General features: G+C 31.8%; 3 protein-coding genes across 3 annotated transcripts in view; all 3 read left to right on the top strand.

Annotated features, from left to right (window-relative positions):
• Positions 1-13,585: 13,585 nt before the first annotated feature.
• LOTGIDRAFT_141563 (hypothetical protein) lies at positions 13,586-13,957 on the top strand (the record flags this gene model as incomplete). Its single annotated transcript, XM_009051297.1, has 1 exon — positions 13,586-13,957. A coding segment is annotated over one exon (372 nt), but the record flags the coding sequence as incomplete, so codon positions are not given.
• Positions 13,958-16,402: 2,445 nt separating this feature from the next.
• Positions 16,403-17,872, top strand: LOTGIDRAFT_141519 (hypothetical protein; the record flags this gene model as incomplete). The annotated part of the gene is made up of 2 exons (XM_009051296.1): positions 16,403-16,624; positions 17,618-17,872. 2 exons carry the CDS (start codon positions 16,403-16,405, stop codon positions 17,870-17,872), a joined length of 477 nt encoding a protein of 158 aa, XP_009049544.1.
• A 118-nt stretch (positions 17,873-17,990) lies between these two features.
• Positions 17,991-18,338, top strand: part of LOTGIDRAFT_141522 (hypothetical protein) — a gene marked incomplete at both ends in the record, with an annotated part of 1,304 nt that continues 956 nt past the window's right edge. Inside the window, 2 exons of the mRNA XM_009051295.1 lie at positions 17,991-18,145; positions 18,210-18,213. Of these exons, the coding sequence (XP_009049543.1) occupies positions 17,991-18,145; positions 18,210-18,213 (159 nt within the window). The remainder of the gene's footprint in view (positions 18,146-18,209; positions 18,214-18,338) is intronic.

The following is an 18,338-nucleotide window of genomic DNA, read 5'->3' as shown; positions in this document are numbered from 1 at the left end:
TTGTGATTCCATTGAGAAATTTGAAAGTCTGGTCGCCAATTCGATATTCATCATTTAGTTGTTTAGAACAAAAGAAACTTGGGAGGCTAATAGTCTGTCCAAATGATGTATAATTCCAATGGTTTTGTGATTTTTGAACAGAAATGAAAGATTATTTAGTTTGTCAGCTAAGTACCTGAACCAAGTCTATTGTTAAATCACTTGAGTACGATTGTCTGTAAAAACCTAAGTTGTTGTTGTCTACCCCAGAAACAATGTTAAAAAAACAAGTTATATGTTGACAGGAGGGTTAATTAGCCATACCAGGATTATAAGGATACACCTGGATTAACCCTGGATCATTAACTTCTCCCCTGACACTGATGGATATCTGATGGATTTTTAATGAAACTTTTTTTGTTTTGTTTTGTTTTTCAACTTAATATAAACTTTTGAAAATTTGTTTTTTATCTTGATAAATTTCAAGTTAAAGTGATACTACATCTTAGAATTAACATAAAATTTAAGAATTTTAAACATGACGAGTCAGTAGATATACCTGGGGTCATAAATAACATAACAGGATCCTTATATAATCCGATAAATCCCAAAAAATTAGTAATTATCCATAAATATACAATTAACTATTGAACAACGCTTTATATCAAGATATAAAAAGTTCAAATCTAAATTATTCAAAATAGACCTGTATAATTTCAACTTTATTTGATGGTCCATTTAGATATTTTCTTATATCTGATTAAATTATAATTCTAATTTTAATAAAATTACAAATATAAACACAATTTTACAGTACACTACTACCATGATTTATTACACACAATGTTTCAACAATTTACATTAATGTCTGATCAGATAGCGGTCTGTTGTCCTCCAGGCTTCACCACAACCGAGGACACCCGTGATCATATCCCTGTCTAATTTCTAAAGAGATGGTATCAGGTTTGCTATCAATTTAATAATTAAATTGAGAGGGCTATCACATTAGATTGAATTAATATGATATTAAGCTGTATGCCTGGTACAGCTGTTCTCCCTATAGAGTTGATGATGACACCTTGTTAGTATTAAATACTTGACACTAATTCTAGAGATAATCTCTGAATATTTTTTTATTAAAATTTATTAAAACTCTGCTTAGAATAGTTGGTCTGTATTAGCCAAAATTGGAGCAAAATTGTACAGACATCCAACTCCTGCGTGTGGATTTCTTAGGACCTAATAATTTCAGGAATGATCTTGCCCTCACCATTGCTGTCAATTTGTATTTGCTGTTAATTTGTGTTATGTGATTGTATTTGTTACTTTATGTATTGCCTTTGACCAGAAATGGTGTAAAATGATGCAAATAAAGATTATTATTATAGTCTATTTAAGTATATCCAAACCTAGGAGATCAGCTTGTTCCTCTATATTTGGCTCTATTTCTGTATCACTGTTGATAGTTTGGTTACTTCTGGTTTTAATGTTGTCCTCAGTTGTATAATTATATATCATGGGGTGGTTTTTCTATAGTTTGTCAAGACTATGTTCAATGTTTTTAGAAATTCTAACAATATAGTAAGTAAATCTATGAAAACTTTGTTTATTTTTATATTGGGGTTATCTACTGATCTGGTAATTGCCATATCAACAGCCTCTACAAAAAATATCCCAAAAAACCTGATTGCCTAATTTCTGGATTTGACAGTGAGCCAGAAGTTAGTAATAACTTACTAATGCCTTTACCATTACCAACTGGTCATTGACTCTTAACAGCTCTGTAGCTGACCATCTGACTACATGCTTGACCAGTCATCCGTGATATTGAATTGAAGGCCCTCAATGAAATAGTTAACTGGTCAGTTAGGATTGACAGTGAGTAGGGTTGAGTCAGACCCTTGGTGAACAAAGGGTTAAAGTTGAGAAGTGTTGTAGAAGGGGTTAATAGTATATAGAAATCTGAGTTAGTAAACAAGCCTGTGTTATGAGGATATCTAGGAATATGAACCTCTATTTTAGTGTAATGAAGTTAAATTTAAGGATTTGTTTGTCCAGTTTTCCTCACCAAGGTGTCAACAGTCATTATGAAGGTGAGTAAGTACTCTCCCCTATTTTTGAGGGATTAGTTTGTAGATAAGGACTGGTATTGGGTCAAGTAGGGAAATGTCCAGTCAGTTGTATGTGTACTGGTATGAGTCATTCTTTTGTCATACCTGTTCCTGAAGAGGAAACTGCAAGAGGGGGAGGGGTATCACTACATGCCCCTGCTCCTCATTCTACTAGAGGGGGAGGGGGAGGGGTACCACTACATGCCCCTGCTCCTCATTCTACTAGAGGGGGAGGGGGAGGGGTACCACTACATGCCCCTGCTCCTCATTCTACTAGAGGGGGAGGGGGAAGGTTACCACTACATGCCCCTGCTCCTCATTCTACTAGAGGGGGAGGGGGAAGGTTACCACTACATGCCCCTTCTCCTCATTCTACTACTGGGTCTGTTACCAATTACTATTGCCTCTTCATCACCCAATGACTACTGATGATAGTGAAGTTAAAAAAATACAAGACAATATTATGGAATATAACACACTTCTTTAATAAGGTTGGGCACATAACGTTTCAACACAATATACACGTGTCGTCATCAGATGTGCTCCTCGCTTCTATATGTCGTTCAAATCTTATATAAAAAAACCTTGGTTAGAATCTTTAGTAAAAATTAAGTGATAAAATAAAACACAGAACTAAACTGAATAGAGATTAGGATTATTGAAGAGTAACTAGTAACTATCAAATATTTAGGAATTTTAGTAATAGTAAATAGTAATAGTAATAGTAATAGTAATAGTAATAGTAAATAGTAATAGTAATAGTAATAGTAATAGTAAATAGTCATAGTAATAGTAAATAGTAATAGTAATAGTAAATAGTAATAGTAATAGTAATAGAACAATGTTTGTAAAGTTAGTTTGAATAATAATATATGATATTTGAAATGCAAATCCATAATCTTCAGAATCTGAAATATATTAGAAGAATACTGGTTCCTACAGGAACATAAATAACCATGGAAATCATAATAAACATTTTCACTGGTGAAACTGAGGAATTGTCCTAGTTAAATGAAAAGGAAAATGCATGTCTCATATAAAAAATATATAAAGTTCTTGATGTAAAAATCAATCAGGTCAGTGGCCCTGTACTTGATCAACTGAAAAGGCTAGAGTTACCAGTAATGTTAGACCCCTAATTTTAACAAAAATTGAAAGAAACAGCCCCAGGGTGAGCTGACAGCTGTATAATTATCTAGTTGAATGAAGAAAGGGGCTGCTTATTTCATTTTATTAAACATTGAATAAGATGGTGTAATCTAATAGCTAAATACTGTAATATTATGTAATAGATATTGATGACTCTCAAGACATGTTCACATCAAACTATTTTCACCAGATTGTATACTAGATATTTACCCTGTGTTTGTTTCTTTTCTTTGCTGTCATTGTGTGTTTTAATTGGAAATATGTTGTCAAACTTAAAGAATATTTGTTTTTTAATGGAGTATGTTTATTTGGATATACTAATACATAAGAGGTTTGTTAACATCAACTTTATTTTGTAAAACATTTAGATTTCATGCTTTGTTTAAGGATAATAATTTAGGATCATTTCTACCAGCTGGTTCTTGGTCAAATCTCTTAGAAATGATTTTACAACGATAAAAAGTTTTTGAGGATCTTAACAGGAAACAACATAAATTCTCATGGATATTTTCTAAGGTCTTGTAGGCCTGCTTTGACTGGAATAACAGTGAAATAGGCCTACCCTCTTTGGGATGTTTGCCCACCATTTTATATTGTAGTGTTCATTGACAGGTTTGGGTAAAAAGGTCTGAATTTCTGAATACTGTGATAAAATAGCTTGTATCCTCTAAATTTTGATGTCATGAATTTATTTTTGTTAGTTTTCCTAAGCATTTCACTTTCAGAAGAATTTTTTACTGAAAGCACATTAAAGGGAGATAATTTTATCCAGTTACTTAGAGTTATTTGCTCTTTGTTTACTTTAAAAATGGTGGTTGAGGAGAAAAGTTTTCTTGTAAACAAAAGAAAGTTTTTTCACATTTGTAAGTTTTAGTGAAAGCAGGTAATTGAAAATAGTTAAATTCTTTTAATGGGATTATAAACCATGGTTACTCAGTAATTTTGAATCAAAGTTCATAGATGTTTAGAGAAATAATCATACAAATATTGTTGTTGAAATCTTGAAATTTCTTCAAAGGTTCAAGAGTTTGTTTTGACTTACACCATCTATCGTGTGGGTTTAGTCATTGTCATATTTTGTGTATTGTAGCCTACTTGTTAGTTTTGACTTGAATCAGAATCTGCTGTAATACTCTTGACTGAACCAAAACTTCTGAAAGATCTGATAGCCTACTATTCAAGTCAGGACTTTGGCTTAAACCTACTCTTAAACTAGAGACAGGCAAACTCCACACATTTATATGGTTAAAATGTTTATTTGGTAAATCTATTTTTCAAGTCTAGGGCAGGCTTATGTAAAAAAAACTTTTAATTTTGTTATATTTTTGAATGTCATTGTTCATGTAAGTATTTCCCAGAAACTCAGTGTTTCAACCATTTTCCACAAGTTTGTTGAATGATGAAATACAATGACCTACTATTCTCATTGTAAATTTAACAGGAACTGGCCATAATGAAATATTTCCTGAATGAATTACAGTTAAAGTCTAGGAGTGACAGTTTAATTCTTACTGATTATCTGTTTCGTTTCTCATTTTTCGCTGGGTTAATTAAAATTATAGTAACTATGATATTGATTTGAAAAATGATTTATCTGAGGAAAATTGTTACTTAGTGGTAAGTTAAGATACAGGAGACCTAGATAGATCTAAGCCTATCCTTATTTTTTTGATTAATTTGATGCTTGCTAGTACTAAAAGTAATCGGTATAAAAAGTTATGGACATGGCTTGTATTTTATAGAACTTAGAGGTGCATTCATCTGTTGCATTTTGAGAACGGATAAATTTTGTAATGTAAAAGGGGTTAATGTCATATTTTGCATGGAGCTTAGATGTTCAGTGTACAGTGATGTTAATAAAATTTCATAGAAACAGATTTTTCGTAATTTATTGTTGTATAATGGATATGTGTTACCATGTTTTGCATGGAGCTTAAATGTCCACTATACAGTGATGTTTATAGATTCTCATAGAAACAGAATTTTCATAATTTATAGTTGTCATTAAGGTCCAAAATAAGGTCAGCCTGTCCTTGTCAAGTTATGACAGTTCAGATGAAGATATATGAAACTGAATAGTATAAAATATAAATTATTAAAGTAATGTGGAGTTCTTCCTTTTGACGTCACCAAATGTCATGTCATATCGACTATATTCTGATTGGTACATCACGCTTTGTTACATGAGAAATAATTTTTATATATAACGGTACTGGGGTATTTGATAAAAGCTTTTTATAAATTAAACTAAGTCATGTCTTGATGAATATGGGTTTTTAACCATGGTATTTTTAATAAAAAAAAATGCAAGGTTTTGTAAAATTACTTTTAAGGTATTTTGTAGCTGGATATAGAGCCTACTTTATTTGAAGTAATAATTTGATATTAACAAAACCAACCATAGTCAATTGTACTCTGATAAAGACCAATAAACCAACCACAGTTAATTGTACTCTGATAAAGACCAATAAACCAATAAACAATGATATATTTCTTTTTCAACAGCTAACCAAGTACATTGCAAGTAAAGCCAAGACAAGTTACAAAATATATTATACCGGTACTAAATATTATATAATTAATGATCTGATTGAAGTGATTGGATATTGATCTGTAATCAATAATATTTATAACTTACTGCTATATTTATAATACCGGTTATATCCTAATTCGATTAATCATTCTGTTCTTTTATAACCAATCTATATTTGGTATTGTACATTAATTGGAGTTAACACTTTACTTCAATGCAACATTCCTTCATATGTGCCAAGAAGAGAAGGTAGAAAACCTTTTTTGTAATCATGTTACAAGTTTGATGACTTTAATAGTCTTATTAAATTCAGGTTAAAATTTTCTATAGAACAATTTACAAAGAAGATGAAGGTATTTAATCAGTTTTAAGATTTTAAAGGAATTTTTTGGTAATTCAGTCTTAAAAAGTTTCATTTTATTTTGTAAAAGTTCTTCTATAACTAAGCTTATTTAAAATATATAAAATGTTTCTGCCTAAAGGGTTGTTAGAAGTTATTAAAATATGTATTTTGAGATTTAAAAATGTAGACTTGTGTTCCACCTGACTAGCTAGTCAGTAAATATTATGCATTTTTAGACGGAGACATGCCCTGTGGGGTAACAAGGCTTTCGAAAAGGACTTTTAATTTATTACACTGGTTCAGACGTACATGTTAATTTATTAGAATATATTTGAGTCTACGTGTGATCTGATGTACAGGAACAATGTGTGTAGTTTGAAGGATATTAAATTGGGTGAGATCATAATTCATATTTTGGCATTGCATTGAGCATACCCCTGGTGGGTATGATTATTCTTCTAGACATCTGTGCTTCGTTACACAAAATATCTAACGATAAGATTTCTGCGTAAGTTAGAATTTTTGTGGAACAAGGCCCTGATACCACTTTTTATTTATGTATGTTAAGAAGCAATGGCAGGTGTGCCAGGCAGGATATACTTACTCTTCTAGATACCTGATACCACTTTTCATTATGAAATACTTACTCACTTATAATTGATATACTTCCTCATATGAATAATTTATTAGCTGGTACCAATGTTTCACCAAAATGTTGTTTGAGACTTCAGGTCTTGTAATGCGGTTTGGGTTCAGATCGTTAGTACTTGGTTTATTTATTGTCTATTATTTGTAGCAAAACTAATATTTTTGTAAGGGTTCTTGTTTCTAAAATTAAAAATTGAATTGATATACTTCCTCCTGTAAATAGTTTACCTACCAAAGTGTTATATTGGATTTTGAGTTGTGTTTTGCGGTTCTCCTCAGTACTTGTTTTTTTTTTTTAAATAAAAGAAAGATCTATATATGGTTTAAGGTTTATGTTATGTAATTGATTCTAAAAACTGGACTATAGAGATTCTGTATGTATCTTGGTTTAGACCAGGTAGAGAGGTCATTTATAGATGGTTTTAACAACTGGATATCAACACTGGGGCCATTGTTTTCATTCTCCTAAACTATCAGACTTCACTCACAGGGAGACCTGTTGTCAGACAGTTTGTAACTTACAGACTTACAACATACCTACACAGCTACTAGACATTTGATTGGTTAATATAGTGACTGAAATGATATCAACCAATCAGATTTCGTAGTTTTGGCTTTCAGGATTATCTAAAAGTTGTGTTATTTCATACAACAGGCCTCTGTGTACTGATACGAGTAAAATGAACTGTGTCTTCTCGAGTAAAATGAACAGTGTCTTCTCGCTTGTAAATTACTTACAAAACGTTGTTGATGACAGGATATTGTCTGGTGTTTGTTGTTTTGTGTCATATTAATATTAGAGTATATTAAAGTATAGAACTCCGACTCGGACAAGATCAATGGTACTGTATCCGATTATTGGCTGAAGTTTTTTTATACACACTTGCAGAAAGGTAATAATTTTTGTAACTTGGCTTGTTATTTGTATTTCTTGTGTAAAATGGAAAATGTTTTCTTGAACTTGACAATGAATCGTAACTTTTCCAAATATTTCCGTGAATCATCAAATTTTTAATTGTTTCCTGAATTTGTAAATGAATCATGGAATTTTTAAATGTATAATTAGCATAATTACCGTATGTAAATTATTAAATGAAATAGAATTTTGATAATTTATTCATCAATAATTCAAATTATGTCCCCACATAACCTTGTGCAAACCTTTAGATAAAAAGGGAGGGAAAGGCTGACAAGGGGACAAAAAACAGGATGAAGATATTGATAAAAACTCTCTAATTTTGAAAGACTGTTATAACCAAAGTTAAAGGTAACTATGACAACACTTGTCACCTGTGAGTAGAGACACAAATTGTTAAAATACAAATTTGTCTTTTAGTGTAAGATTATTTTGATTTGTTTAAATTTATTTTTGTCAATACAGTGACCAATGTTCTTGTATGAAGGTAATGGAAATAGTTTTAAGTATTTCTTCAATTTAACATACATTTTAAACTTTAATATTGAAGTTAAGTAGTTGTTAACTTTTCTCATTTTTTTCAATGAATGTATTTTAAATTTGTTAAATTATTTTCAAAAATCTCATATAAAAACTGTTTTAAACTGTTATAAAATATTTGAAATGAATTGATTATTGGTATGAAATAGATTGTGTGTTATTTGACGTAGTTTTTTCATGTGGTTTATATTGACGTGACTGAGTCATAGATAGACATTGAATGGATAAAGTCGATACTTATATATTAGTTACTATAATTTGCTTGTAATTGGGTGAGGGGTGAGGGTAGTGAGATTGGTATGTCATGTGGGGTGAGAACAAACTCTACTTATTTCTTTTGTGAAGGGATTGATTCATTGATAGATCAAATTTATATTTGTTAGTTATTATTAACCTACAGGTACTTCAAATTTGGTTGAAGGTAAGGGACTAAGGGTGTGGGTGGCAATATGTGGAGGGGTGGGGACAAGCTGTACGATGTCAATACAAGTCAATATTGAAGGCACACTTTCTATAGAAGCAATGGCCAGGGCCACAACAAGAGAAAATAAATTTGACATCGATCACTTTAAGTAGTAGGCCTAGTCAGTCTGTGTATCAGGGTGTATTGAGAAAGTCTAGGTGATAGACAAATAATGAATGAAAAAAGTTGATCACATCTCCAAGTAGTGAAAGACCTACTGCTTATTTATTTATATTTTTAAAAAAAAGCAATCTTTTTTAATCAGTTACGTTACGAGCTAGAAAGAGCAAGGTGGTTTACTATAATAATAACAATATAACACTTCCCTTGATGCTATGATTAGATGATAAATTTTTTTATTCCATTTTATAATTTGACGAGATGGGTAGGGCTAATTAGTGGTAATTACGGGTTATTTTAATGATGAGTTACCTACCTAGTTTGATAATATATACAGGGAGTGATGATAACTGAATCCTGTTTAGTCATTGTATATACATGATATCATTTCCTACATTCAAGAGGACAACAGAATCAGTGCAATATGAGTTTTGAGATTTCATTCTGGCTCTTTGAGAGCTGCAGTGGCTCAGCTAGTTGATATTTACTTGCTTATCGGTTATTAATCCATGGTCTGCAATCAATAATCGATCTCAATTTGGTAATCGATATCCAGCCTTAATCCAGGATGTCTGTTGGTTGGATTGTATTTTGATAGGTAAAGATATATATATGTTATTTCTTGCTTGTAGTGCAGATGGTATGGACATTGTCACTGTAACCTTATGTTAAAACAATTCAAGACATTAAGTACCGTGCCATGCCTATAACTATCTTATTTTTATTTTGACTAAGTTTTGTTTTCATTTACAAGAAGCAAAGTTAAAAAAAAGTATGTGACATAAGTAAAGAATGTTTGGTTTAAACAAACTTGTTTTTAGATAAAAGAAAAAAGACTGACTATAAAACAATAGTGTTAAGATATGGTAAAGATTAACATTAAAACAATAGGATCAAGTACTGCTCTCTGACTCACACCAAACTTCAACCTAGTTCTCCACTTCCTATCTTGCCTAATCTTATTGTCACTTCATTTTATACGTCATTAATATCTCCAGTCAGAATTTTAGTTTTGGATAATTTTGATGTGGTTATTGTGAAAGGTAAAGAAAGTTAAAAATTATCTGAGAATGAAAGTGAAAACTAAGGAAAAAAATTTTAACTTGTGATAATCATATGATATGTGTAATTATATTAAGTAATTCATAGCATATTTTACTTGTATTTGAGTGAAAGGGTCCATTTTACAAACACTGGCTGAGATCTGAGGACAGATCTATTGAGAGAGATGGTTTATTAGTTATAGGTGGAGTTAGTTTGTATCACATTGTAGTGTTATTTTCAATGGTTTAGGTGTTTTAAGAAGGGTAAGCTTGAAATATCTTCTCAGTTTTAACTCATTTTAGTGATAATATCTTGATAATAAATCCCTATGGATAAAGCTAATTGTTTAATATAATAGTTGACATTTTGATTTAAGATTCAAGATAATATACGGCTACAGCTACTTGATATCAGGGCACGGCATATCATTTTTTTATTAAGTTAAAATATTTGAATATTCTTTTTTTTTTTCAAAATTTGAAAGTGAACAAGGTTAATTATGACAAGTGAAAGTCAATATGTTGTAAATGTTATCTGTACCTATCTATAACTATATATTATAACTAGGATAGGTCATAGGTCATGTCAATATTCTTAACCTAATCATAGATAATATACAATACGTTATTAACTAAACATTAGATATCCTCCGTGAGACGTATGCTTTTTTTATCATATCTTTTGGTGGGAGTTGATTTTAGTGATATTTTTTGTGGTCATGATTTGTATGCTGGATATCAAGACTACGCAGCTTTGTCTTTCGTGGAAGTTGAATTAATGAAACGTAATTTTATTTAAAGTAAGGTTTCTATAATGTTAAAATATGATTTAAAATTGAATTTTATTTGAGACTTTGCTCAGTGTAGAGTATTATTCAATGTTCAATGTCAATGTTCAGTTGTATGTTATTTAAATACAATAAATAAATCAATCCTCTAGTTTAGATTAAGGTAGGGACATTGTTTTTAAGAGATATTTTCAGCTAAAACATTAATCTATGATGTGACATTTTGATGTATCCATTGTAATTATATTAAACTGTTAATGATGGTCATAGTGTCAATATCAGCTTTACCTGGTGTTAGGGTGTATTGAGACAAGTCTCAATGAAAGCACTGGCCTAGGTCTATTGATTATGTGAACCTGGTGATAGAACTGAGTTTTAATCATCAACAGGCCTTTTTCAGAACTTGTCTAGGCCTACAATTTGATGAAAATGTCCTGTGGAATTTGAGATTGTCGTTTCTTCAGGAGTTTTACCTGCATGTATATGTCATTAATGAGTTCTATCAGCTGGTGAATAGATTATTATTATGAAAATTGGTTTCACAATTCAAATATGAGGCATTTTTTCGTTTCCATTCCTAAAATGCATCATGTATTTAATTTAAAACTTGTCAAATCCAAATTAAGAAATGAATATGACTGAAGGCTTAGGAATGACAAAAACATTACACTTTTATGATTTCAATTTATTTATATCATATTTATTGCTAAACTATTTACCACAGGATATGATGAGACAGTCTTATTAGCGTTGACAATGACGTTACTGTAGTGTATAACATGAATTTCGACCAATCGATGCCAAGTTAACTATAGCTCTCACTCGTTCCTTCAGTGCAAAGCTTTAGATGGAATGGGGGACCAGTTTAATATTTTGCTTGTCTTGTAGCACATGGCAACCCTAAACTTGAAGGATCCCAATTGGAGATCATTAAGGATAATTATTGGATAATCATAATAGTGACAAATGAGATAATCTTATCCTACTGCCTAATACAATATCTAATCTCTAATCTGATTGGTTACATCTGCTCAATTATTTACCTCTTTTGTTTTAATGATTTTAATTGGTTAAATAAGAATTGAAGAAAGCTTGACTACTGTTAAACATCTGTTTGTGCTCTTTATTTTGATTAGGGTCTAATAATAGGGGTTATTACAGTGTGTGGGTGGTATAGGGGTATTTAGGGGGTGGGTCAATCAATCAATAAGGTCAATGTGAGTAAACATCATTATAAAGACATAAAGACCTCTAACAGTTATGATATGTGTCATTTGAAATCTCGAAAAGCTCATGTCAATTTGCTGTAAGTTATAAATTTTCAATTTTGTATCACTTTGTGATTATTTGGAATCTTAGATGGGAATATATATATGAACACTGATTTTGTTACTTCCTTACATGGCATTTAGTTATTGAGGTAGGAATATATGAACACAATTTTAGGGATAACAATTACTGTTAGTTTGAAATGATTTTGAGATAATTCAAGAAGGTTTGATAATGTTTTGTAATTTTTTAAATTTTCATTTCATTCTTGTATTTTTGAGGCAAACTATTGTTGGAAGATACAAGTGAAATATGTAATCTAATAAAAGTTGTGAAATGAATTTTGCCTAAGGATTAAGGAATGCGAGAAACTTTTCTTTTTCAGTATATGAACTTATTCTATGAGCTTAATTGTTAATTCATATCATATTTTGTATAGCATGATCAAAGTATGACCATGTAGATATACCTTTTTATCCTGTAGCATTAGACTAGATAGATGGTAGCAATACAACACAAAAACAATTTTATACTTCTGCTAAACATTTTAAATTTTATCAGATAATATAATTTTCTTAAATCTAGATTTATCTTACGCAAGTTATTCGAAAATAAGACCTGGATTTGAAATTGTTCACCACCAAGTTGATGTTTTTGGCACTCACCATTTTGACTTGTCACAACTAGAGCCTTAAATAGTTATAATCTAACATTGTTTAGAGATTGTTTATAACAAGTATAGACTTATTATCATAAAAACTATATATTTTATACACTAAACTAAATTTATCACATATTTTAACATATTCAATTCTCTTCTTAATGCATTCCATTACTTATTTTCACTAAAAACATTTTTTTTTTTTATTTCTGAAAACATTGCAACCTTATATTAATCATAATCATTGTAACATTTTTAATCTTACAACAAAACTTAAACCATTCTAAATCACATTACAGCATTGTTACATACTTAAATCACACTTTACATATCTTAGAATTCTTCCATATTTAGTGTATGAAGTACCTTCATATTTTGCATGTTAATCATATATGGTTGTTTTGTCTATTTTCAGATAAATAAACGTCGTGGATCTAGTCCTATCACCCATCATCTCGCTCATAGTTAGATTATATCTCTACAGACAACTGCTTGCTCAATATAATTCATGTGCATTTCATGTGCATGTTGCTCATCACTGACCCAGAGGAATCCAGTATTTATAGTCTGTATATGAAGTGAAAATAGATAAACTAGTTATAACTTATTGTGTTTCCAGACATTTACTCATTACCAAATATCATGCATGTGAAATAAGGACTATTTTTTATTGTGACTATAAACGTACGAGGCGATATACCCTCATGTGATATGAACCTGTTTTTATAAGTGATAATATATCGGAATTGACATTAATAAGATGGGCGCTAATGAATCGCAACATGTAAGGGGAGACAATTGGAGAGCAGACGCAGAGAGACGACTTGTGTTTAATAATAACAGTACCTCATACCGAAAGGGACATAATAAACCAGGTAAGGCTTTTATTTATATTAGTTTACATAATCTGTAATTCATTGAATTCAATATTAGCAACGGAATAGTGCATAACAAAATATCCAACATTAATTTAAATATTTAAATTAGATGCCAAACCCTGTATATATCCTTTTCAAATTTTTATGTCAAATTTACAATATTTTGCCAAATTGAAAGAAATTTTGTTGACCTTGAGTATTAAAAGATTCCCTTTTTTTTCAGGTAAACCTCTGCCACCTCCAAGTAAACCTCAAGCCAGTGATATTACCCACAATTCACTAGTGTTAACATGGAATGCAGCCAAACATGACGGAAGTATTTTAGCGTATACCGTGGAGATGTGTCACATGTCTGACAATCGTTGGTTAGTTCTGACCTATAGTTGCCAAGGGTGTTTATATCAAGTTCGTAATCTACAACCGGATCAAATCTACAAGTTCCGTATCAGAGTCGAAAATATTTACGGTCTCAGTAAACCCAGTGCCGAGTCTGATCCAGTGCAGACGCATATTTCAGAGTTAGACATGCCATATCAACATTCAGAAGACAGGTCTGAACAGAAGAAATCCAAACCAGTGCGCAGACGTCACAGTTTTAACGTCCCTCTAGAGGGCGCTGTTGTCAGTATTTTAAATCATTCAGATACTGTAGTGAAAGCATCAACTTGTTTGAAAAACTTTAACAATCCTGGAACACAAAGTGCTGAATCAACGTTTCAAAGGGGCTGTTTCCGAACGTCTTTAGAACCTTGCAGGAAACGATCACTATCTAGTTTGTTGCCAGGCACCAAAACTGACTCTATTGCTAGGATGCGAGATTCCTATCGTAAGAGTAACACGTCACGATCGTCCATTTTTAACATGGCCGGTGTCAACAGAAGTGCAAACAATTCCCGTTCAGATATTTCATGTAGTGCTCATACCTCACATTCAGACGTTTCTGTGATTACAGACTTTTCCAAATCGGACATGTCCAGTCCAGACTCAGTAGTTGATAAACGTTTTTCAAACAGTAGTGACAGTCAGACCAGCTCAGCAGGCTCAGATGAAGTAGATCGTGGGACAGACAGTGATTGTGGTGATGTTTGGGAGAAAAAAGACAATTTCCGATCTGCATTGACGGACAATTCAAAAAATGTGTTGTACTCAGACACCAACAGTGAAATGAATTATCAAAATCGCTACGGTATTGACCAATCACATCACTGGAATCATTCAGAACTAACCAATGATCATCGAGACAGCTGTAAATTAAATCTACGCGATTTACGAACATTAAGACACATGCTTCAATCTTCTGATATTATTGTTAAACCAAATCCGTCAGACTACATCGAATATAACTCTAGTGGAAGCCATCTTACACATAAACTTTCCACCATTGACGATGATGAGGAAGAGGAATTTGTGAGAGTGACAACCTTATAAGGAGTTGTAGCCCATTATAAGGATAAAACAATAACTTTGTGCCATTTTTGACTTTTGTTTTGTTTGAATATTGTTATATTAATGTGATACAATGATTGGATGAAATATTCACGAAGTGCGTTTTCTGTTTAAAGAGGACTATTTTATATGAATGTTATTTTTGATATCCGCAAATATTTTGCTTCTTTTTATACGAATGTTAAGGATATATTATGGGATATTTTGTGATTCCTCAGGAACGAAACAAAATGACCCTGATCATTCCTAATATGATTAATTTGAATATTTGTTCAGATTATGATACCCATTAAAAAATGTCTCCACGACCAAGATTTTACGTACACACGATTTCTAATATGGATTCCGTTTTGAAGAAAAACGAGGCAATGAAAGATCTAATGACGTGTGAAGTGTTTTGTTATTCAAGTTGATCACAGATCAACGTTAGATGTGTATAGTTTAATTTTAGCAATATTTATTACCTTGACAGCCATAGAACAGATTTCAATCTGAAAATATTTAATCCAAAATTTCGTAAAAGAACTGATAAATTTATGAAGAAAATATATTTTATTTCGTTAACATTGAACTTGACATCAGTTGTCTATTAAAATCATTTTGTTTAATAAAGGTGAATTCCATCCCTGACAGTTTTGGAATTTAAGTTTTCGAATTTCAAGATGTTTTTAATAGATAATTGATTATTTACAACGAAATTTTTAAAATCTTAATTTTGATGTGAACATGTCTACCCTGATCAAAGAATGAAAACATCAAAAATAAGATTTTAAGTTCTGAATTTTAATATATTTTTGCATAATAAAAAAACAATACAGGTTCAGATTTGTAATGTGTTATTCAAGAATGCATTTTCCATTGCATAAGATATAAAGGGTGCTAAATGCACATGCAAATCTAAACTTGTGCTAAATTTACTATCAGCATTATAATATATCTATATATACTACAGTTTATAGTTTTATATACCTGGAATAAGTTATAGATGAAAATAGTTGAACAGTTTTAGAGTAATATATTGAAAACAAAAATTGTTGTTTTATGTGTATTTTGAATAATTTATCAAATTTTTTCTTTTGTTTTCTACTAAAATGAATAATTATTTTAATTTTTTTCTAAGTTTTTAAAACACAGTGGATGAAACATTCAAGACAGTTTTAAATGATTTGAAATTTGATATTTTTTTCACCAAACCCTCATAAAATTTGAAAAAAATATGAAAATTGTAAAATCCTTGAAAGTGATGGAGGGCCATAAATAACCCTGGAGTATGTTGGTTTAAAAATTTTGAAATCTTTATAGTACCTTATAAACCTTTATTTTATTCTGCAGACTTTCTATATTTGTAATTTCTTGAATAATTTGCTCTTTTGTTGTTTTGATTCTATGAACTTTTTTTGTTTTCAATAAAAATTTGATACCCTTGACGTTTTTTTTTTATATTTCCAAAAATATGGATTTTTGCAAATCAGAGGTGTCAAACCACTGTGTGACAAGTCAAACACCATGTAAGTCATGACGAACACTTTGAGTCATGTCAAACACTGTGTGAGTCATGACAAACACTGTGTGAGTCATGTCAAACTCTATGTGAGTCATGTCAACCACTATGTGAGTCTTGTCAAACACTGTGTGAGTCGTGACAACTACTATGTGAGTCTTGTCAAACACTACGTAAGTCATGTCAAACACTGTGTGAGTCATGTCAACTACTGTGTGAGTCTTGTCAAGCACTGTGTGAGTCATGACAAACACTATGTTAATCATGTTAACCACTATATATCCATGGTATGTTTGACATGCTATTCTTGGTATGTTTGATATTATACCTATGGTGTGTTTGACATGCTATCCATGGTGTGTTTGACATATCCATGATGTGTTTGACATGCTATCCATGGTGTGTTTGACATGCTATCCATGGTGTGTTTGACATATCCATGATGTGTTTGACATGATATCTATGGTGTGTTTGACATGATACCTATAGTGTGTTTGACATGATACCTATAGTGTGTTTGACATGATACCTATGGTGTGTTTGACATGATACCTATAGTGTGTTTGACATGATACCTATAGTGTGTTTGACATGATACCTATGGTGTGTTTGACATGATACCTATGGTGTGTTTGACATGATACCTATAGTGTGTTTGATATGATACCTATAGTGTGTTTGATATGATACCTATGGTGTGTTTGACATGATACCCATGGTGTGTTTGACATGATACCTATAGTGTGTTTGACATGATACCTATAGTGTGTTTGACATGATACCCATGGTGTGTTTGACATGATACCTATAGTGTGTTTGACATGATACCTATAGTGTGTTTGACATGATACCCATGGTGTGTTTGACATGATACCTAGAGTGTGTTTGACATGATACCTATAGTGTGTTTGACATGATACCTATAGTGTGTTTGACATGATACCCATGGTGTGTTTGACATGATATCTATAGTGTGTTTGACATGATATCTATAGTGTGTTTGACATGATACCTATAGTGTGTTTGACATGATACCTATAGTGTGTTTGACATGATACCTATGGTGTGTTTGACATGATACCTATAGTGTGTTTGACATGATACCTATGGTGTGTTTGACATGATATCTATGGTGTGTTTGACATGATACCTATGGTGTCAACCACTATGTGAGTCTTTTCAAACACTATGTGAGTCATGTCAACCACTATGTGAGTCTTGTCAAGCAGTGTAAGAGTCACGACAACCACTATGTGAGTCTTGTCAAACACTACGTAAGTAATGTCAACCACTATGCGAGTCATGTCAAACACTATGCGGATCATGTCAACCACTATGCGAGTCATGTCAACCACTATGTGAGTCTTGTCAACCACTATGCGAGTCATGTCAACCACTGTGAGTCTTTTCAAACACTATGTGAGTCATGTCAACCATTATGTGAGTCTTGTCAACCACTATGTGAGTCTTGTCAACCACTGTGAGTCTTTTCAAACACTATGTGAGTCATGTCAACCACTATGTGAGTCTTGTCAAGCAGTGTAAGAGTCACGACAACCACTATGTGAGTCTTGTCAAACACTACGTAAGTAATGTCAACCACTATGCGAGTCATGTCAAACGCTATGCGAGTCATGTCAACCACTATGCGAGTCATGTCAACCACTATGTGAGTCTTGTCAACCACTATGCGAGTCATGTCAACCACTATGTGAGTCATGTCAAACAATATGTGAGTTATGTCAAACACTACGTAAGTCATATCAAACACTATGTGAGTCTTGACAAACACTATGTGAGTCATGTCAACCACTGTGTGAGTCTTGTCAAGCACTGTGTGAGTCATGACAAACACTATGTTAATCATGTTAACCACTATATATCCATGGTATGTTTGACATGCTATTCTTGGTATGTTTGATATTATACCTATGATGTGTTTGATATGCT

Source organism: Lottia gigantea, assembly GCF_000327385.1.
Source record: "Lottia gigantea unplaced genomic scaffold LOTGIsca_163, whole genome shotgun sequence".
Classification (NCBI taxonomy): Eukaryota; Metazoa; Mollusca; class Gastropoda; family Lottiidae; genus Lottia; species Lottia gigantea.
The sequence above is the reverse complement of the archived record's forward strand: the minus strand, read 5'-3'. Positions and strand labels throughout refer to the sequence as shown.